Raw genomic sequence first — 23,165 nt, 5'->3', positions numbered from 1 at the left:
AAATGCTGAAGAGGAGAAACCCCCTGGTTTCTAAGCCTACTTACTTTTCCGCCCCATGTTCGCCACTTACACTCTCCAAACTGGCTGAGCACGTTCGTGGAACATTAGTCCTTTGGGCTCTGCTCTCCAGTCTTATAATGCTGAAGTTTGCAGGCTGCTTCCAATGGACTTGGTTTCTCATTTAGAGCGGTTAAGGCATCCATGGGGAGAAGTTTCATGATGATTTCTTGAGCTTGCTCAAGCAGGCCCCAAAAGCTGAGCAACAATCTTCCTGAAACACTTCCAAAGTGTTTTTAAGTGCCAGATGTTTTGAGGCCCCCAGCTCCCAAACCACTACCATGTATTTTAAGTATGATCAGCATATTCCAAAAAGAAATGGAAGCTACAGACTCAGAACAGCCTGGAAGCTTGGGTCACCTAACTTGATGGCTCACCTCTCCACACAGTGGACAGCAAACCCGAAGAGCACACACTTCAGGTGGGAAGAACATGTCTACAAACGGCGCTAAACCCTCCTTCAAGACAATTAGTTTGGAGCATGCCATTATATTTTATTTAGTTTGTTTTCAGAGACTACATGTTCTCTCAAATGGTTTTAATTTGTATCTGTGACTTTACCTTTATTCCTTGATTGTATCCCTGTCTTCAACACTGCTAAATGTTCACGTTCAGCTCTGCAATATCAATATCCCTGTTAAATCAAGATGGTTTTTGTTGTCTTCCAAGGACTGTTTGTCATTTATCTCAGTGGTCTGGGGATTTCTAGGGAAGGTCTTGCATGACTTTCTTTTTAAATAATGACTTTATTTATCCTTTAATAAGTCCCACCTCCCTCCCCATCCAACTCCAAGTTCTTTGTCTTTCTTTTTTTTTTTTTTTTGGTTTTTCGAGACAGGGTTTCTCTGTGTAGCTTTGCGCCTCTCCTGGAACTCACTTGGTAGCCCAGGCTGGCCTCGAACTCACAGAGATCCGCCTGGCTCTGCCTCCCGAGTGCTGGGATTAAAGGCGTGCGCCACCACCGCCCGGCCGAAGTTCTTTGTCTTTCTAAAAAAAAGTACATTAGTGTTGACTAACCAACTACTCCTGAGCACGAGGCTTGCCCTGGGGTGTGGTTGACAAACCCAGCGCCATTCCTTTGAAGAAAACTAATGTTCCCTCTCCCAACAGCTATCAGTTGCAAATAGCTTCTTGGCTTGGGGTGGGACTTCATATCTACTTCTCCTCCAAGTTGAAGGAACTTAGGGTCAAGTACAAAGTCAACAAGTTGGGGGGGTGGGGAGGGGCTTGCTTTATTTTTCATGATAAAGGTTTAGAAAGATGGCTAGACTAACCCTCTAAATCCTTCCCGCTGGGGAAGTGTCTGCCTTACATTGCCGATTCCGTGCACCTGCTCGCTCCTTCTCTCACTCCTTCCCTAGCTCCCTTAGATGTCACCTGCCTGAAGAGCTTTTGTACCCCCCATAGACACTTCAGGCCACAGCAACCAGACATGAACCCCTCCTGACTACCCAACACACCATTCCATCCATAAAACCAAAGGCAAATGCCTGAAGAGCCATCATGTAAATAAGGAGCAGACTTGGGCGCCAAAAGGTGTTCCATTAGGAGAAAAATCTCAGCGGGATCAGGGAGGGGGCTCAGCAGGTAGGGACCCTGCAATAAAATCTGATGGCCTGAGTTCAATCCCTAGGACCCCCAAGGTAGAAGGAGAGGACTAACACCCTTGGGTTGTCCTCTGATCATACACACTCCATGGCACTGGTACACACACACACACACACACACACACACACACACACACACACACACACAACATTGAAGAATTCGCTAAAGAATAGATTAAAAAGTTATTTTTAGTAGTTTGCTTAAGATTCTGAAGTTGAAAACCAAGAAAGATGGGAGCATAATATTTTGTTTCTCTGTTTATTTTAGTTTTTTAAAATATAGTCTCAGCCGGGCAGTGGTGGCACACACCTTTAATCCCAGCACTTGGGAAGCAGAGCCAGGTGGATCTCTGTGAGTTCAAGGCCAGCCTGGTCTACAGATCGAGCGAGATCCAAGACAGGCACCAAAACTACACAGAGAAACCCTGTCTTGGAAAACCAAAAAAAAAAAAAAAAGGAGTCTCACCACATAGCCCAGGCTAGCTTCAGACTCTTGATCCTCCTGCCTCAGTCTGCTGAGTGCTGAGATGACAGGTATATGCTACCATTCCTGGCACTAGGGGTACATAAATATGTATATATTTGAAATAAATATATCCTGATTGAAGAAGACAAGTAGGTCTCATGAAAAACTTTATGAAATGCAAATTATTTTATGAATTTGCATTATTTTTCAATTAGATACATAGTTCGTTGTCTATAAAATGATTTTATTGGTTTAAAATGCAATCAATCTGATGAGCTAATTGGGCCATCACAGAAGAACCTAGTGCTTTCCTAATGTCTTGTGGAAGAGGGGAAACATGAATTACCACTTCCACCAGGAAGTGAAAGGAAGCCAGAAGTGAAATGGTCTGTGAAGGTTTATATTTCCATATGAACCCAGCATGATGCACATGCCTGAAATCCCAGTACTCAGGAAGTGGAGACAGGAGGATCAGGAATTCAAGATTATCGTTCACTACACAGGGAGGCCATCCTGGGCTACTTGAGAGTCTATCTCAAGGAGAGAGATCAGGGAAGGAAAAGGAGAGGATTTACGTTACCTAATCAACACCGCTCTGTAGAAAAGAACTCTCCCTACTCCTTACCTTTCACTAACTACAAAATAAACGTATTTCTGAATAAGGAATTGCTGAGCAACCATTTATTGGGAGCTAGTCTGGGAGGCCCCGGACCACCATAACCCTCACCTCTGGTTTCTTTTAAACTTCTGCTGTAGCATGGTTTCTTTTCTCCCTCAGACACTTCTCTGGTAAGATATGATCTGTGCTACAGAAACCATCCCTTTCCTGAGGTGACACAGGAAACCAGGTGAACATCCCAATCTCCACAGGGTGACCCAGCCTCCAGGAATGACAGAAAAAGCTAATGAGCAGCCTGGCATCCCTCAGCTCAGGCTGTGCCAAACAGGAATGACTCAGAAAAACCTTTCCCAAAAGGTATCATCATGCCTCAGTAGAACATGGTTGATCTGAGTCAGAGAAGCCAAGTGTCTTAGTCAGGATTTCTATTGCTATGAAGCGATACCATGACCATGGCAATTCTTTCAAAGGAAAACATTTTATTGGGGCATGCTTACAGTTTCAGAGGTTTAGTCCATTATCATCATGGCGAGTAGTATGGCAGCACGGCGGCAGACATGGTGCTGGAGAAGGAGTGGAGAGTTCTGTATTTTGATCCCCAGGCAGCCGAAGGAAACTGTGTGTCACACTGAGCAAAGCTTGAGCACAGGAGACCTCAAAGCCCACTCCCACGGTAACAAACTTCCTCCAACAAGGCCACAGCTTCTCCAATAAGGCCATGCCTCCTAATAGTGACACTCCCTATAGTCAAGCATTCCAACCCATGAAACTATGCGGACCATAACTATTCAAACCACCACACCAGGCACATGTGGCTTATTAGCTGTGTTAGCATGGACAAGTGACTGGGTATGTCAGCTTTTTGGCTTCCTCATCCATAAACCAGCAATGGTAAAATGATACTAATAATACTTAGTAGTATGGTTGACACAGACTAAAGACGTAAGACCAGAGAGATGGTTCAGTCAGTAAGGTGTTTGCCGTGCCAGCATGAAGACCTGAACCTCCAGAACCCACAAACAACAGCGCACAAACTGAGCTTGGTAGCACATGTTTGTAACCCCACCCCTGGAGAGATATAGACAAGAGAATCCCTGGATCTCACTGGCCAGCCAGCCTAGCCTAATGAGCGAGCTGCAGGTTCAGAGAGAGGCCTCTCACAAAACAAGAGGTAGATAGCTCCTGAGAAATGATGTCAGGGGCTGACCTCTGACCTCCATGTGCATATAGGGGTGTGTGTGTTTGTGTGCACGTGCAAGCATGTATACACAGACCTGAGAATTCATAAATGTGGGAGTTCTATAAATGGTAACAACATTTGCATCTTTATTTCCAAAACAGTGCTTTGTACAAAATTAGAGTTAATTAATATTTATGGGAAAGAAGGCTGTGCAATGGACTGAGGGAAAAGAGGAAAAGTTAAAAAGAAAAAAAAGATTGGGTTTCTCACTGAAATAAATCCTGACAGATGTTTTCCTCTTTTTCCTTAGTAAATTTCCTAATCATCATATATAGTTATTGCAGTTTTTTATTTCCGTGGACTAGCAATTCCACTGTCTATTAGGCAGTACCTACCACACACCCTGCAGGTCATAGGCCCTCTAGTCACTATTATAGCTCTGTTGTCTGCAGCAGCGGTAATGTCCTCCTTGCCTCTTCTAGCTATATGTCACCATCTGGTCTGTGTAAAGCCCTGTCAGCTCTGCCAACACCTAGAAGCCCAGGCCCATGGCAGCATCCTCTGGCCTACAGAGAACAGTCAGGATGGAACTTTTCTGTGGTAGAACTTTTCTTGGATAAAGAGAGTATCTTCTGAACCTCTCAGATGAACACAGACAGCTGGTGGGTCCTCTGGTCCTGTGAAATACCCCCATCTCATGCTTGTCTTTGACTCCTTGGTACTCTGCCAGCATAGTTAAAGTCTCTCCTCTTCACTGATAGAAGGCACAATTTCCCCCAAGCTGGCAGGAGCCATCCCAACAGCACAGCGGGACAAACTCCTAATGTTCTTATGCTTATACATCCTGAATCTCCTCCATGTGGCTACATTCTCCTCAGTCTCTTCCCACCCCACACCCATTGCCACGTACTTCTACCCATCCCTCTGGTTTGCATTATCCACTAGCTCCTTCAGCAGAGACCTTCATTCCTCCCTGCCGGAAAGCAAGTCTTCCCCCTAATTATCATCTGGAATAGACCAGTTTGTAGGGAGTGGGCTTGCAGATCATTGGACAATGTACTTGCCTATTTGGCACAAGGCCCTGAGTTCAATATCCAGCACCATAAAAAAAAAAAATGGGTGTGATGGCACACACCTAAAACTCCAGTAATTAGGAGGCAGAAGCAGGAGTATTAAACCATAGGAATCACGGACACTAGTTGAGGAGTTATAATAAAACAACGTCCATCTTAGGTCCTCCATGTGGCTTTCCAGCTAGGGGAGTCTGTCTCCTCTGGCAAGGAGGAGCTAGTGGGTCCCTCTGCAAGGGACCAGCAAGTGCATCCGCCTGCTTGTTCCCATTCCAGGCCTCTGTGTCTCTTTCCTTCCTATTAGGACCATGAGGAAGAACAGAAGAACCATGGTGGCAGAGTCAGCCTTTTAAATGATTGGACTGCTCTCCAGGTTAGATCACGGGTCTGGTTTTCACCTCTTCAAATGCAGCTTCCACACCATGCCCAAAGGCCTTTGATTCTACTTAATACTGAACTAATGCCAGAGTCCTTGTAACTACCCTTATCCTGCCTTCATGTCTCTCACACATTATATATACGATATTAGTGGACACGAACCTGTATGTATCCCACAGCAGTTCCCATCAGAGAAATGTGAGTCATTGGGATACTACAGCCTACATATTGTCCTGACAACCACCACTACTACCTGCTACACTTTTTAGTTGAAACGCCCTAAACAGAGTCGTGGTATTTTGAATGTGATTGATGCCCATAATCTCACAGGGAGCAGCATTATTAGGAGGTGTGGCTTTGTTGGAGTGGGTATGGCCTTGTTGGAGGAAGCGTGTCACTGTGGGGGTGGGCTCTCAGGTTTCCTATGCTCAGGATACCACCGGGTGTCTCAGTTGACTTCCTGTTGCCTGCAAGCCAAGATGTATCCAGCACCACATCTGCCTGCACACTAACATGATCCCTGCCATGATGATAATAGACTGAACCTCTAAAATATAAGCCAGCCACCACAATTAAATGTTTTCTTTATAAGAGTTGCCATGGTCATGGTGTCTCTTCTCAGCAATAAAAACCCTAACTAAGACAGAAGTCATGTGGCCTATCCCATTACCCTTAAATTCATTTCAAACCTGCTTCCTAGAAGACCAGACTTGATGGATGACCACATCAATGGGCCCCCTCAGTCTCTGCCTTCCAGTATGATTCCCATTTGATTCAAGGGTATGGAAAGCAAGTAGGTTGGGATATCCCCCACCTCTTCCCATGCCTCAGCTTGGCAAACAGCTGCAGCATCCCACTAAGGACCACAGCTCCTGCCAGGCACTGGCTCCTCTCCTGTGTTTGCCTTGGTATTTGATAATCACACCCTTCCCCATCACAGCACCCTAAGGTTGCCCACTACCTCCAAACCACAAGTGTGTCAGCCCTCCTCGCTGGTTTCTTTAACTCTGGTCAAATGTCAGTTATTTCCTGCCAGAGTTGTTACTAATGCTGTGCCCATCTTTCTTGAATCTCTGGCAAGAGGACTGGCCCAGAAAACCCAGAGGAAGGCTCCTAAAAATGGAAGGAGGAAGAATGGAAGGAAGCCCTGGGCTGTCTATAAGCGGCATGGTCTCTCCCCTGCAGATACCACAGCTGCTCAACAGCTTTCTGTGTGGTGACTTCCTCCTACCAACACATCTGCAGTTACAGGTTGGGGTGGCTTTCGCTCAAGTCCTTTGTCCCTAGACAGTCACCCCAGCATCCTAGGCCTTGCCCACCAGTCTCAACCTTTGCTCTGTAGATTTTCATGGACTCAGTAATTCCTCCTTCAAGGAGCACTCGGGGATCCCAGCTTGGACCCAACAGGGGCTGCAGATACAGGACCCCTGGGACGCATGCTACCACACAAGTCATCTGTGTCCCTTAGCAAACATGAAACCCCAAATGAATGCTTCAGTCAAAAGAACTTCAAATTTCCAAGTGCCTTTATTGTTACACCAAGTAAAATAAAAACTAGAAAGACTTTTCTAAAAGTTTGCATGAATTCAGGTGACAGGGAGCATACTTTGTTGACATCTGTATAGACACTCCTGGCGTATTCCAAAAAAGAACAGTTAAACTCAAACCCCCCAATGCCAAAGCTAAAAACATTTGCATAAAATTAGAGTTTAAAAAGGTCACAGAATCAGCTGTTGTAAGATTTTAGAAAAAGCAAGAGCCCATGACCGCAGCCTCTCTCTGAGCCAGCACGGCAGCCTCGCCGCCACAAACACTCAGGATTCTGAGTCTAAGAAATCGCCATTTAGGTTTGAAATATACTAAACAGGCAGGGACATTTGTGACTGGTCACTTCCCTGTGGCCGTGGGAGAACATTCAAACCATGAATTTAGTCTCTGGTGTTTTTAAACCTAAATGATATTCTAATTACGTTTTGTGAGTTTTATTTTGTTTGTTTGTTTTTTTAATTGGCAAGTGGACACTTCCATAAGGATCTTAAGGGAATGGAGGGACTTCTGCTTGGGAGAGAAATACCCACATCTAAACAGCTTTTTTGTAGCAGTCGGGACTGTCTTTGTCTCTTATCTAGGTAATTGCTCAGTTGAAAGGGAAATAGAGCGTTCTCTCGGAGAACACTCAAAGTTGGGTTTCCTTTTGAGCAAGGAAGAAAGTGCATTGGTGTTGATCACACTTTGCCTTTTAATCATAAATCCAGTTGGAGTTCAATGGCAGAATGTGGGGACTTAAAGGCTTTCTGGAGCTTAATGATATCCAATTCCTTTAAATAAATGCTACAATGTCAATCAAAACTGAGGGTGGGTTGTAATATACAAATCACGTTCCCAAAGTCAAGCAAAGAAAATCTAATTTACAGACATATAAACCGGAGACATTATCCTGGGGAAGGGTCAATAGTGTTTGACATTTTTAGCGTGAGTGTGCTGCACCTGTACCTCGTGCCTAACTGAGCAGAGGAAAGCCTGAGCCAGGCTGGCCCAAATTCAACCGTACTTGACTGCAGGGGATAGAGCAGATACATTGGGGGGGGGGGGGGGGGGGAGCAGATCTGTGAGGCTCGGGCCACCAGCTGCGTTCTGAAGACTATGCTGGCTTCAGATGGTCTCACACTCGGTGGTGTCAGTGGAACACGCCCCGCAATCACACCGGACAGCCACCGGGTAGGTGTAGAAGGGATCGACTCCTGGAGCACAATTAGGCAGCTTGACAGTCACCTGCTTGGTCTCGTTGTAGGTACAGACTCGGTGATGGGCTTCGATGTAGGGAGGCTCCAGGATGGGTTTCTGTGCCCGCAGGTAGAAAACAGGAAACCCATTAGAATGCAGCATCCCGATTCCTGTTCTCGGTGCCGTCCATCACTAGTTATTCACTTATCCTCTGACTCCTCCCACCACGAATCAACCCCACCCCCCACCCCCCAGCAGGAAGACAGTTTGCTCACTACCATATCCTGAGCCTCCTGCAAAAGTCCGTGAAACACAGGAAGCACTTAGTAAATATTTAGCCAGCAAATAACTGGTCCCCCTTCTCCCACTCTTTTCCCCCACAGTCTGTTTACAACAGGGAGTGAGCCTTTTAAAATGTAAGTCAGCCATGGCCCACCTCTGCTCAAAGCCCCCAAAATTTCCCCGTCTCGCTCAGGTTTTTAAACGTCAAGGACACTCGGATTCTTCTCAAGTCCTTGCGTTTTCTGCCTTTATTTTACTGTTGATGTGGGCTATAGTCCTGACCTTGCCCATCCCCTCTCCAGTCTCCAGTCACAGCCCTCTGAATCCTCCTTCAGATCAGCCAGGAACTGAGGATCTTTGCATCTGCGGTCCCTCTACCCAGACTTATGCCAATAAATAAATAAAGTGTTGTTAATCTGAAATTCAAGTTATCCGAGTTCCCTGATTATTTTTTTAAATTTGACTTCTCTTTGCATTGTGGGGTTTGAGGTGGAAGGGGGTTGGTGGGGTTTTTGGTTGGTTGGTTGGTTGGTTGGTTTGCTGGGGGAGCAGTTGGTTTGGCTTTGATTTTGCTAAACCTGGCATCTGGAAGCCCAGGGTCACGAGAAGTCATTATTTCAGCAAGAGGTCAGTGCAGCCCATCATTATAAACACACTCCTCAGTTCAGCCAGCTTTGAGATGTGTATACCCATTTTCAGGGAAGGGCCAGATGTAACTGAGTCTAAATGGACTGGATGGATCTATCACTGAACTGAGGGGAAAGGGCTATGACAGAACCTGGGACTAGACCTATAGCTTCCGGGTTCTTTTGGGTAACTGTCTGACTTCCTCACAGCTGAGAAAATACAGGAAGGAGATGTGGTCACAGGTTTGGACCAATAATTTATTTTCGACTTTGCACTGACTCCCTCTTGACTCCTGCCTTGTGATCTTTACAGTGGGTAAACAGTAGCACCTGACCTCCTAGAGATGGCTCCCAAAAATGCAGAAGCGTGGAAATTACATTACCAACCTCACTAGCGCTGTGGAAAAGAGCACCATCGTGGTTTTCGGATCATTTGGAAGAACCAACAATAGTGCAGTTGGGTTTTTTAAGTCCAGAGGACAGGGCAGACATGCCAGCTCCCCCTCAGTCATGAAACAGTGAACACTTACACTCAAGAAGCTGGCCCTGAAGCCACTGCCATCCAAGCCTGTTGGACTGCTTACCTCCCAGGTCTCGCAGCGGCCCCAGCAGGCATCAGTGGTGATCCGAAGTCCTCTGCAGCCTGGCTTCTTGGCCAGGAAAGTGAACTCCCTCACAGCACAGCCCACGAAAGTGTGCAGGTTCCCACTGGAGGTGCTGAGGACAGAGTCACAGCCCCCCAGAAGAAGGGGGGTCATGGCACCAAGGACAAGGTATGCCAGCTTCATGCTGTTCCCAAGGAGGGAAAGGAAACAAAACTGAACATACCCAACTGCTCACCATGGTGCAGCCCAAAGAGACTTTGCTTTTAGCATTACAGGGAAAAAAAATGAGCCAAGGGACTGTCGACTCCAACAGCATCTCTCTAACTAGTTCCAGTAGATAGTCAGTAGCTCTTTCTAGACACCCTACCCTCAAAACATGATCTCAGGCTTTTCCTTGGTGAACTCCAACTTCTGGAACCTACTTGTATGTAAAAGAAATTTATCCCAATGAAAAGTAAGAGCAACACCCAAAGAAATGTAGAGCCTAAAATAATACATGAATATGCATACTTTCTTTTTATCCAGGTTTGGGGTGTGTAAGTGTCATGTTAGAAGCTTTGCACACATTTGTATTTTTAGTGCCACGGATGGGGAATAAATGGGGGAGGTAGATAAGTAGTAATAATGGCATACCCTGGCTTGTTATTACTAACCAAACCTATCATACAGAAAATCTTATAAACCCTGGTGCCTGGCATGGCAGTCACTTATAAAATGTATTCTACTTATCACAGATCACATCTGTTCCATGCTTCTGCTGTGCAAAGGCCCTAGTGGAACTCAGTTTAAAAGCAAGTGATGGAAAGCCAGTCACAGTCTACCATGGAGCCTGTCCTCTCTGGTTCTCGGTCCTTTCTGGTGCTCTAGCAGCACAGAATGGGCCCTTCATGGCTGGCCCACCGAACAGAACCCACCTGGGCGTCACATTTGTGGAATGCTACCAGGTCAGTACCACTCAGGAGTAGTTACATTTCCAAAGCTGCTCTCATGGTTCTTGCTGGTGTGTGGTCATACAGCCTCTGGGGGCTTCCCCTGAGGAGGAAGGAAGGAAGAGACGGAGAGGTACTTACCTGAGCTTGCTGGGGTCAACTCTTCCTTCAAAAGTTGCAATGAGTGGGCAAAGTTTGCTCTGGGGAAGTGTCTGCCACCCTTCTGGTATCAGGCTGCCTGACTACTCAAATATATAGGGAGGGTCTTGTCAATCAAAGCAAGAGCGAGGCAGATTCTTACAGGAACGACTAAGCACATCAAAGCCAGGGAATATAAAGCCAGTCTCTATTTTCCAAAACTGATTCACTTTAAGGGTGGTGTTTTGTTTCTTGACATCACTGAATGAAACAGAAAGTTGCCTTGGTGGGTGACATAAGCCTGAGGAGAGAGTCAGGGGTGGTTCACCTGGTTCTCAGAGAACACGTGTACTGGGACAAGATGGATCAGAGTCTCCTTCGTGGTAACAATGGCCTGCTTTAGAGACAGTAAGCTGCTAGCAACTTCTGGCAAGTCCTTTCTTTATGCTTACAATGTTGAAAAAACAGCAAGACAATAATTCTGACTTGGAAACAACATGGCATCACCTACTGACAGATGGAAAGGAAATTTGAAAGTCTTAAAGATCATTTAACCAGTAATCTTTAAATGAATCACACAGGTAAAATACAGAGATACTGGAAATGACTGGCTTCATACACGGGAATTAAAGAAGACTTTTCCTTCTTTCTACATGCTTTCTGGGATTTTTTTTTAACATGGGTCAGGTTTTAGCTTTTAAAAAGTCATCTAGTCTGATTATTTTAAAATGAAAATAAAAAGTTATCTATGTGTACTGCATAGAAGGACATTCAATGGTGTTAGGTGAAACCGTATTAGATTTCTGATCCTGTGCTACAGCAGCACAGTCCTTCTTATGAGTAGGGAACGTGGTTTATATTTCATTCCACAATGGTAGCATGTAGACAGATGAGGAAGCTACTTGTTCGTGGCCCTTTCCTGGGTGTTCTAAAAAGTAAATGAAGCAGACATCTGTACCCTCAGGAGTTTACATTTCATGACAAATCACGACATACCCAGAGGCATTCAAGATGCATATTAAATGGCCGGCGACACAAAATAAAGCATCCCCATTTTCTGCACAGAAAGATTTTTTTTTAAAACAAATACAGCCTTTGTTAAAGGTTTGCTCTTACGGAGCAAACACATAACAACAATCAGCGAACCCATCAATGAATCATCAATCCCTGAAATCAGGTTATTTTATAGATGGTGCAACTTGGCTTGGACAGAGGACCTTCTTCAGCCCTCCAGCCTGCTCACAGAAGAGCCAGAACCAGGACACTGTGGGAACAGACTGCTCACCTGGCCTTGCTCTTCTTAAGTTGCTGGGCCAAGAGCTAGACAGCAAGTAGGAACTGATGTCCTGAGCAGTGTTTCTGTGCAGGGCTGCTCATGCCTTTTAGAATTGGCATAGGCATACTGGCCCGTGATCTCACAAGAAAGGCAACAAAGTGAGGCCAAGAGTCCCCTTCTTCCACAGTCCCTGACTGCCTGGTAATGCAGTGTGCTCTGACATGTCCCTACAGGGTAGCTGGGACCTGCTGGCAGAAATGCCTGCCTGGGATACTGTACTAAGGTAACTACAAGCAGTCCAGGTAGAGGGGGCAGGAAAGAGGGATGGTGGTTGGTTTTCATCTTTTGCCATCCTGACGCTCTACTGTGCTACAAGTCTCTGCACAGACAGAGTCAAAGGTCGGGAATGTGACTGCCAAGGCAACATTGAGTGCTGGAGCTTCTGGAATACCTGTGCATCTACCACCTTCCCTTCCGCCTACGCTGAGGTTCCCACCACTGAAGTCACTCTCATGAGGCAGCACCCAGAGATGGAGGCCATGTCTTGGAGCACAGGCCCCCAGCATCTGCCCTAACTTGGTTCCATTTTCATCTTAGCATAGATTCACTGTCACCTCGGAGACTGACTTACAATGTTCAGGTTCTTTGGAGGCTACGAAATAGAAGACGAGGGGGGCTATGATTTGGATATTTTTAAACGTGTGTCCCCAAGGGTTCATATGTTGAAATTTTATCCTCATGGTAGAACCTTAATCCAACTATGGTGGTTAGACCTGGGGCCTTTGGAAGCATCCAGAACAGTCCTAAGCAACATGAGAAATATTGAAGGTATTACAAAGGTGATTTCAAAATATCCTACAGTCTTAGTTTTTTTAAAAAAAAATCAGCCTAGTGTAGGCATAAAAGCAAACACATGGACCAATGGAATAGAGGATATAGAAATAAACCCATCTTCAGCCAGCTGTCAATCACGATGCCAAAAAAATGAGGTGGCGAAAAGACAGCCCACTAACAAACACTGGTGGGCAAGTTTGGTCCCCATACGTGGAACACAGAGACTAGATCCCTATTTCATCCTGCACAAAAACCAATTCAAAATGGATTAAAGTGATCATGGAAGGCTAGAAAATTTCAAACTACAAAAACCAGGAGACACACATCAAGACGTTGGCATGAATGATTGTCTAAGAGGACTCACATAGCTCAAGAAAGAAAAGCAAGAACCGTAAAAGGAACGGCAAAATTTCAAAAACTTTTTTTTCCACAGCAAAGAAAATGATTGGTAGAATGAATGGGCAGCCTACAGAATGGGAGAAAAATCTTAGTCAGCATCTACCTGACAGAGGACTAGTATCCAGAATGTATAAAGAACTCAAAAAATAGCAACAACAACAACAAAAAAAGCCAAATAATCTAATTAATAAATGGGTGAATGATCTGAACAGACACTTCACAGAAGAAGTACAGATGACCAATAAATTCATGAAAACAGCCCTCAATATCTTTAGCCACTGGATAAAAACAAATCAAAACTACGCTGAAATTCTCTTACCACAGTCAGCATAGCCAGCACCAGGAAAACAAAAACAATAAATGTTAATTAATATTTGAAGAAAAAAGTGTTGAAAATATAAATTAGTTCAGCCACTATAGAGATCAGTATGAAGATTCCTTAAAAAGGTAAAGAACAGAACTACCATATGACCCAACCACCCCACTCTTGGGTATATACCCAAAGGAATCAGTCATCATACAACAGAGATACCTGCATACTCATGCTTATTATGCCACTATTTACAACAGTCAAGATATAAAAGCAGCCCATATGCAGGTCAAATGATGAATGCATAAAGAAACTGTAGCATATCTCGTAGTATCAGAAGGTACAATTCAAACATCAGAGGAAGAAAAATCAGTAGTCCTACCCAGATGTAGAGCCTATGAACCAAAACAATGATCAGCCCCGCAAGATATCCCTAATGGTTCAAAAAAGGCACTTTTATCTTTGGAGATAACCAACAGCTGTCTTATTAGACTTATGGCCTTCTTAGCTAGGGATTCTATTGCTGTGAAGAAACACCATGACCACAGCAATTCTTCTAAAGGAAAACATTTCACTGGAATGGCTTATAGTTCAGAGGTTTAGTCCATTATCATCATGGCAGGTAGCAATGGCAGCATGCAGGCAGACATGGTGCTGGAGACGGAGCTGAGAGTTCTACATCTTGATCTGCAGATGGCAGAAACAACTGTGTGTCACACTGAGTGTAGCTTGAGCAAAGGGGACCTCAAAGCCCACCCTCATGATAACACACTTCCTCCAACAAAGCCACACCTACTCCAACAAAACCACACCTCCTAACAGTGCCACTCTCCATGGGGGCCATTTTCTTTCAAACTACCACAGGGGGAAATTCATACCTGGGACTGTAAACCTAGCCAACTACCCATGGCTGGGGAGATCATGAACCCCTGAGGGGAACCTGCTAGGACCGTTTCTTAAACCAACATAATTTCTAACTGTATTCTAAATACGTATCCTTATACCCATAGATAAGTGTAGCTCTCATCAAAAAAGCTTCTACAGAGATCCACGACTAGACAAAATTCAGGGAGTAAGTGACTGCAGGGTGCCCCATCCCAGCTGGTACAACTACAATATAACCCCTGAACCTAAGACTCGGGGAAAATTGTAGAGGAGGGGCAGAAAGATTGTAAATGCCAGAGGACCAGAATGCCTGCTGCGAGATAATCTCTTCTAAACATGACAGGGAAGCCCTATCCATGATATCTCAACAACGTGGCTGTCTAAACAAGATCTGCATAATGACAACACCAGGTGACATGGCAGCACAAATTGGGGACATCTCACAAAGCCTCACCCCTAGATGAAGAGCTACAGAAAACCAATGGCTGATGAGAGAGAGAGAGAGAGAGAGAGAGAGAGAGAGAGGGAAAAAATCAGTTTTCTCCAGGGATGAGCTCCCTGATAGGTTATCTAGTCCCAGGTGGTTAGCCCTAAACACATGAGCATCAGCATAACATTAAATATTTATATGTTATGTACACATATGTGTGTGTGAGTGTAACTATAAATAAAGAGGAAGAGACCCTAAGTTTGAGGGAGGGGAACATGAGAGGACTTGGAGGGGCAAAGGGAGGGGTGAAAATGTTGTAAATACAGTACTCAAGTATGAAATGCTCTCAAGTATTTTAATTAAATTTTTAAAAGGGTGGTCATCCGGTATGCTGGAGTTCTCAGCATGCCTTCGCATGTGTTGCCCTGTTTTTGAGCAGTGTTTTGGTGGAATTTTGTAGCATGGTGATCTCACATCTCACAAGATGCCACGGCGTCTTGGCTTCTCACAGAGCGCTCTTGGGTCTCCCCAGCCTTTACCGCCATGGCAGCTGCACCTGCGAGGTGCAGATCAATGCCTGGTTCTTCCTGTGCAAAACGAAGAGGAAGTCACAGAAAAGAAAAAAACGAAGGTTATGGGCAAGCACCTCAGGGAACACAAACAGCCAGGAATGTAGCCCAGATGCCTCACCTCCTTAGTAACCAGGGAAATGCCAATCAACCGAACACTGGGAACCGTGTGGCTATCTCCTCAAGCAGACTTTGACCTCTGGGATGATGGACGCTTTTGCCTTTATCTCTTCGTTGGCTATTTCCAGAACCAGATGATGGTGGCTTCAGATCCATCTCTCGCAAGACCCCAGAACTCCAAGTGCTCCACATGGTTTGGGAGAAAATACCTGAGAGTGGCTGGAGCATTAAGCCAACACCTTCAAAACATAAAGAGAGGGTCAGGGGCGAAGAGCCTTCACTAGTCAGTCCAACTTGTTCTCGAGACAACTGTGTACTCAAGACAGGTACCCGGCCTCCGACACAACTGCCTTCTTTGTGTGTATGTTTGCTTGTTTATTTTTTATTTACTTATAACATCTATGAAGGCAAGGGCCTCATCGGGGTTATTCACTAAATTCATTGTATTACCTAGTTTATAGAAGGAACCAGGTATTCCGTGTTGAAAAAGCAAACGAGCAGGTGGGCTGGAGACTTGGCTCAGTGGTTAAGAGCACTGGCTACTCTTGCAGCAGACCTAGATTTGGTTTCCAGCACCCACATGGTGGCTCACTACCACCCGTAACTCCAGTTCCAGATGATCCAGTGCCCTCTTCTCGATCCTTGGGCACCAGGTATGAGCATGGTACACAAGAATACACATACAGGCAAAACACCCTTACACATAAGATAAAAATAAATACAGATTTTTTTTTAATGCCTCCAACCCCTCGTGGGACCTGAGTCATGTCATCTGTGAGATGATGGATTTAGTCTTTAATGACTTTCTTGTCTTTATAAATGGTTTGATACTGAGAAAAGAAGAAGAGGAAGAGGAGGAGCAGGGGCTTTAGGGAAGGGATTAGATAAGGTCCCGAGGGTGGAGACCCCAAGCTTGAATCCTACTGATTTCATAGGAAGAGGGAAAAACCAGAAGGCATACATACACTGCATGGGCACCACCTGTCTCCAGCCCTGAGATGCTCTGTCATCTCAGGACTCCTTACTGAGAAGGCCATCACCAGATGCCGCCCCTTAATTTTGTGTTTCCAGAACTGTAAATCATAATACCCTCTTTCTTTATAACCTCACCTATCCGTGGACCCAACACCCCCTTCTTACTTCTTCTGGCACCAGGCAAACACGTGGTGAATACAGACAGACAGACAAACAGTCATACACGTAAAAAAATAGAATAATTAAACATTATTTTAAAGATTCAATCGAATTATGTCTCTACATGGTTTTTCACTGTGCTTGCTACTCGATGTGTAGGCAGTGAACGTCACTTCTCTCTCCTTCCGGGGAAATGCATCATGTACCACCGAGAAATTAAAACGCTGGGCCATGCCAAGAAATATTAGGCATATCCTGATTTCAAAGACATCAAATGTCACACAGGGGTGGGTGCAAAGGAGTCTAAGGCTAGAAGAGGCAAATCTTGGGCGGGGGGCGGGGGTTGTGAGGTCTCAGCGGCACTCAGAACCAGAATCCTACAGGAGTAGGGGAGCTCGGCTCCCTTCCCCCAGTCAACCCGTGGTGCTTTGATCCAACACTGGAATTATTACGCTTTTTCAGCCCAAGAAGAAGGTAAGATTGAAGGGTCTGATTAACCCTTAAGGTCCAGGTGACCATACCTAAAAAAAATCAGCCTATTGTAAGTCTATGTAAATAGTCAAGTTGGCTAGGACAGGCAGCATGTTCTGAGCATTCATCCTGCTCCACAGGGACTAAGCGGCCTCCTCTGTCCCTTAAAAAGACATCCTAAGAGGTCAAAAGCATCCACGCTCCAATGTGGCTCCCCTGCTGTCCTCTCAGAATACACATACTCTGCCCAAGGGTCAAATTAATTACTGCTGTGCCTCCTATGGGTGATTTAAAAGCCACAAATAAAATTACATGTTTTAAGGAACTAATAGAATCAATCACTTTCTTACAAATAGATATAACCCAGGTCAGCCTTGGCCCTTACAAAGTTGTATATTGCTTTTCCTATCTCTTATTTGTGAGGAAGGAAACTTCTGGGCTCACAAATGAAGATGAATAGTGAAGACTTTTAGAAGAAATTAATTTTATTGGAAAGTCATTTCTTCTTCTGACAACACTAGATATTTGTGGGACAGCTCTTAGTGTTATTGACTCAAAGAGATAACATTTGTCCTAGATGATGATGTCGTTGCTATGGTAACTTCTTTTAACAAGACTAAAAATAATGAAGCCTGTGTCTGATTTTACTAGGACAAGTCAGGCCTTTCTCCAGACCCATCTGAAAGAAGTATCTGTCGACTGCCACAGATTTATTTTGAATTAAGGGGCACGTCATTTAAGGGCTGAAGTGAATTGTTTTTATTTCCGCCTGACTCCACCACTTCTGGATGTTGTGGCTCTGCAGGGCATGGCAGGCACATGTCTAACCAAGAGGAACAGAGAGGAGTTTAATGAGTCACAAAGAGGCATTCTTTATTGCAAGTGCGTCCTGTATTCTCCTTGGCATGAGTCCTCAAGGCTTCTGGGTCCCTGAGCCCTTCTTCTGTAATCCCACAAGAAGTCTCACAGACAATGGCAAGACTGTTGTTAGCTACGCTTTGAATAGAAATAGAACTCTGTTTGGTAGATATTGGCTGTATTCAAAAAAGATTCCTGGTCTTGGCTCCATAGTCTTCACGAGTGTGCCTATCTGTTGAGAAGGGAACAGGAGAGCCAGGCACCTTCTCCATTCCTCAACTCACAGACATGAATCAAGAGCCTACTATGTGCCAGGCACTTTCTCTTTCCTTCCATGTTTAACTGAGAATCTCCCTGAGTGTTACAGTTACAATGAGTACATGTGGTGTAGTTATGAATCAATCTGGGAACCTGGTGATGTGCAGCTGTTCCTTGGAATTGAAACATCCCCTGCTGGAGGGAGCAGGGAAGCCATCAGGCTCATGAAACTCACCAGAAACTTCACAGATTCAGGAACCCCATGAAGCATCCAAGACTCTCAAGGCCCCTTCTCGGGCTGGATAAGCATGGGAAATGCAAGAAATGCACAGTACTACATGGAATGGTTGAATTACAGTTATTAAGCAATCTCATAGACAAGAATTTTATTTAAATAAAGTCTTCAAATAAAACACATAGAGCATAAATCATTTACCCTTATAGATTCCCATATTAAAAAAAAATCCAGGAACTGGAATTGCCATGTGGAATTAGAATGCAACTGGATAGACTATCAAAGTAATATCTTAATATTGCACCCATCAACACACTTGCCCTCATGTGGAAGAGCATTTGTTACTCCAGATTCATCCCATTTATTTATCAGTGGTATTTGAAGTTTTCATGAATGAGTTCTAGTATCTTACTAAACTGAAGATCCAATTACATTGCTGTGGAATGTCACTCTGTATGCTGTGAATGTGTGTTGTTCTGATTGGTTGATAAATAAAATGCTGATTGGCCAGTAGCCAGGCAGGAAGTATAGGTGGGATAAGCAGACAAGGAGAATTCTGGGAAGAGGAAGAGTGAGTCAGGAGTCGCCAGCTAGACATAGAGGAAGCAAGATGACAAGGTAGAACTGAGAAAAGGTACCAAGCCATGTGGCTAAACATAGATAAGAATTATGGGTTAATTTAAGTGTAAGAGCTAGTCAGTAATAAGCCTGAGCTAATGGTTGAGGAGTTATAATTAATGAAAGCCTCTGTGTGCTTACTTGGGGGATGCAAGTGGAAGAGATCTGTCCCAACCACCAGCCAGCTGGGACACAGGAAAACTTCTGACTACATTATATTTCTCTTTTCTTTTCTTCTTTTCTTTTTTTTTTTTTTTTTTTTTTTTTTTTTTTTTTTTTTTTTTTTTTTTTTTTTTTGCATGGCTTACAATCCTTTTCTCAGTTTTCAGTTGCAGTTTTGACCTTTTTCATATTAATTTCTTAGGAGATTTTTATATTAAGAATCTAGTCATCTAGCCGGGCGTGGTGGCACACGCCTTTAATCCCAGCACTCGGGAGGCAGAGCCAGGCGGATCTCTGTGAGTTTGAGGCCAGCCTGGTCTACAAAGCGAGTTCCAGAAAAGGCACAAAGCTACACAGAGAAACCCTGTCTTGGAAAAAAAAAAAAAAAAGAATCTAGTCATCTAGATGCCAATATATAATCTGACCCTCTCTGGCCTCTGTGGACATCTCCACCTGATTTATATGTGTGCATACACACACATAGACACATGCAATACATGAGTTATATGTGTGCATACATACACACAGACACAATACACACAAATAAAAATAAAAAAGACAAAAAACAGGACACCGTGGGGTAGCAGGGGAGAGGGAGCTATTCACTGCAGGCCAAGGAGACTCCACGTACATGAGGGTCTCTTTCCTTTCCACTGCCGTTTCCTCAGGGATTGCAACACTGCCTAGGTGACAATTATTTAATTACTGAAACCATCTGTTGAAGGAATCACTAAAGACACAGCAGAGAACATGGTGAGTTTCAACTGTCTCCCAGCTCAGAACAATGCATACTAAGGAAGAATCCTGAGGATGAGAGCAACAGGCAGGGTGTGGTCTGGGCGCTCCTGTGGGGTACAGTGACTGGAAGGGCTGGAGCAAACTGACCATCGGGAGGAGGTGGCTTCACCTCTGGCTTCAGCTGAGAGATGCCATTCAGGATACACCCCATTAGGCTGAGACACGGACAGAGACAGAATTCAAGTGCATGGGCACGATGAGGTTTCTAGCGGCCACACTGCAGAGGCGAAGTGAAAAGGAGAAATTAATTTCAATAACTGACCCAGGTACTGAAGTGCCAGAAATAAAACGGAATCTATCTAACCCAACATGCTCATGTTTCTAAATTTTGGGGGGCCAGGGTGGGGGGTGGGATTGGTTTTTGGTTTTTCAAGACAGGATTTCTCTGTGTAGCCTTGGCTGTCCTGGAACTCACTTTGTAGAGCAGACTGGCCTCGAACTCACAGATATCCACCTGCCTCTGCCTCCTGAGTACCAGGATTTAAGGTGTGTGCCACCACCACTCAGCTCAATATGTAATTTTTGACAAGTATTTGTGGGTTGGTTTTTTTCATGCTATGTGTCTGGCACCCTATAGGTCATAGAACATCACATTCAAGCTCACCATAGCACAAGGGCTCAGAGCTACCTGAGGGGCAACCATGGTGACAGTGTCTGGTCTGGAGTGTTTAATAATTAAACCCTCTTCCTGTGACTTATCTACTCATTTTCCAACAGCCTTTGAAGTTTTAATAGGAAATTTTACAAGAAAACCAAGGCCCAGAGCTGTTTAGGGAATTAGCCACAGCCTTCCCGCCACACAGGCAGAGAACTAGGATTCAAATTCGGCCGATTTTCACCATCATGGATAGCTTTAGGCACTTGTCCAGTGAGAAACCACGGCCTGCAGTGAGGGTGATGCCGGCTCCACCTTAAAGAAATAACCAAAGCACAGGGCCTTGGACAGAGATACTTCTTATAGCTGGCTGAGGCCAACGCACATGCTCATAACTGACCTAAAGACCAAGAATACGTGATGGTGGATTGGTCAAACCTACACAGGACACTTGTGCCACCTCCTCCAAGGTGCAGGGAGCATCAGAGAAGGGATGTAAGAGCCAGAGCATCAGGGGGTATGCAAACAAAAGATGTCCTCCGACCACGGATGGCACTTATAAACTCACTGGGGCTGTGGTGACCTGCATCAGACTAGACCTGCTGAGAGTCCATCATGGATGGGGAGGGCATGAGGGAGTCCCTCCCATTTGTAGAGCAGACTGGCATCGAACTCACAGATATCCACCTGCCTCTGCCTCCTGAGTACCAGGACTTAAGGTGTGATGGGAGAGGGTACCGTTTTCTTTAGGGCTGTAACTGCTGACAAGTTGTCCATGCTCCAGGAAGTTACACCCCACTCATGTTTATGTGAGCATCCTTAATTCAGCTCAATGGGTAACACCAAAAAGAGGGTTTAAAAGCAGGAAGGAAGGTGGGTAGCAGTGGCGCATGCCTTTAATCCCAGCACTCGGGAGGCAGAGCCAGGCGAATCTCTGTGAGTTCGAGGCCCAACCTGGTCTACAGAGCAAGATCCAGGACAGGCACCAAAACTACACAGAGAAACCCTGTCTCAAAAAACCAAAAAAAAAAAAAAAAAAAAAGGAAGGAAGGAAGGAGGCTTATTGAGAAAAGGGGTGTGTCAGCAGGAGGGGTGGGGGTAATGGGGGTGAAAACAACTGAAATTCACTGCATGCAGGAAACTGTCAAAGAACTTTATTTAATTAAAAAAATTTTAAATGTCAAAGAACTTTATTTAATTTAAAAAAAATTTTAAAGACAAATAGCCGAGTCCTTGTCAGTTGAGCCTAGACCACTGGCACACACAAAAAAAAATCTCTAAATATAAGGTAGCAAGGAGCCTATGGGAAAGATTTTTTGTTTTTTTTAAAGAATTTACCAAAATGCTTATTTATCCAGAACCATGATTTCTGATCTGCTGAGACTAAACGATTTATCTGAGAGGCTCGGGCTCTGGAATGTGCCTTTGTGGCTGACTGAATCGCTGCTGAAGAGGTGTGTCAAACCGAATCAGAGAGAGAAATGCCTCCCAAGTCGAGATAGCCCTGACATTCCGTGAACGATGAAGCCAGAATAATAATCAACTCCAGAGAAGAGAAACTAATAAAAATCAAAAACACTGGGGGAGTCTCATCATGAAGCATCCAAGCGAAAAAACTCAGCACCCCAGGCCAGACAGGCGGAGGCTGATGGGTAGGAAAACACAGTGAAAGGTCATGAAGCCATGACAGCTGGGAGTGATTCACCAGCAGGATTTTTAAGACTAAGACCTTCTCTGTCTGTGCCTATGGCTTCCCGATTCTGGAATCAGTGATTATCCCACCCCACCCCACCCCCACTGATCCAAGCCCCATAACACTGGCCAGAGACTAGAGGTGTAAACTCAAGAATAGAGGAGAGCAACGGTCTTTAATCCAAGATCATGAGGCAGAATAGAGAAGAGCAGAGGTTCAACACACACCACACACACCGCACACACAGCACACACCACACACACAGCACACACAGCACACACAGCGCGCACACACACAGCCTGAAGAGTGAACATTCACCTGTAAAGTCCAGACAGTGGTGCTTCACTGCCTACTTCTCCGTACATGGGTGTCCAGCACCACTGCCTCCCAAAGACAATTCATTATCTTTCCTTCCAGACTCCACTCCACTTGCTTCATCTTGCATTACCCATCTCTGTAAATATCACTGAATATTCATTGTAGACACCTACCTGTGGTAGATCCCTATACACACACACATACACACACCCCAGACTAACTAGTTCAGAACACTTGTCCATGCACACACACACACACACACACCCCAGACTAACTAGTTCAGAACACTTGACCATGCCACACCCCAGAATAACTAGTTCAGAACCCTTGAACATGCACACACCCCTCAGACTAACTAGTTCAGAACCCTTGACCATGTGCACACACCCCAGAGTAACTAGTTCAGAACCCTTGACCATGCACACACATACATACCCCAGACTAACTAGTTCAGAACCCTTGAACATGCACACACACCCGAGACTAACTAGTTCAGAACCCTTGACCATGTGCACACACCC

The 23,165-nt window shown here is 44.9% G+C and overlaps 1 protein-coding gene across 1 annotated transcript; it reads right to left on the bottom strand.

Annotated features, from left to right (window-relative positions):
- Positions 1-6,914: 6,914 nt before the first annotated feature.
- On the bottom strand, positions 6,915-19,284 carry Gphb5 (glycoprotein hormone subunit beta 5). Its single transcript, XM_052739579.1, has 3 exons — positions 15,506-19,284; positions 9,594-15,402; positions 6,915-8,218 (listed from the first exon to the last, which is right to left on the bottom strand). Exons 2-3 carry the CDS (start codon positions 9,795-9,797, stop codon positions 8,030-8,032), a joined length of 393 nt encoding a protein of 130 aa, XP_052595539.1. The 5' UTR covers positions 9,798-15,402; positions 15,506-19,284; the 3' UTR covers positions 6,915-8,029.
- Positions 19,285-23,165: the final 3,881 nt, after the last annotated feature.

This window comes from Peromyscus californicus, unplaced genomic scaffold, assembly GCF_007827085.1.
Source record: "Peromyscus californicus insignis strain IS unplaced genomic scaffold, ASM782708v3 Scaffold_15__1_contigs__length_86483966, whole genome shotgun sequence".
NCBI classification, from domain to species: domain Eukaryota; kingdom Metazoa; phylum Chordata; class Mammalia; order Rodentia; family Cricetidae; genus Peromyscus; species Peromyscus californicus.
This window is presented reverse-complemented; position numbering and strand designations above follow the sequence as displayed.

Excerpts from the sequence above, each read along its gene's own strand:
- Gphb5 (XM_052739579.1), bottom strand. The coding sequence starts at position 9,797 with ATGAAGCTGGCATACCTTGTCCTTGGTGCCATGACCCCCCTTCTTCTG. Across the intron at positions 8,219-9,593 it reads GCCGCTGCGAGACCTGGGAG|AAACCCATCCTGGAGCCTCC; the intron begins GTAAGCAGTCCA and ends CTGCGGGCACAG.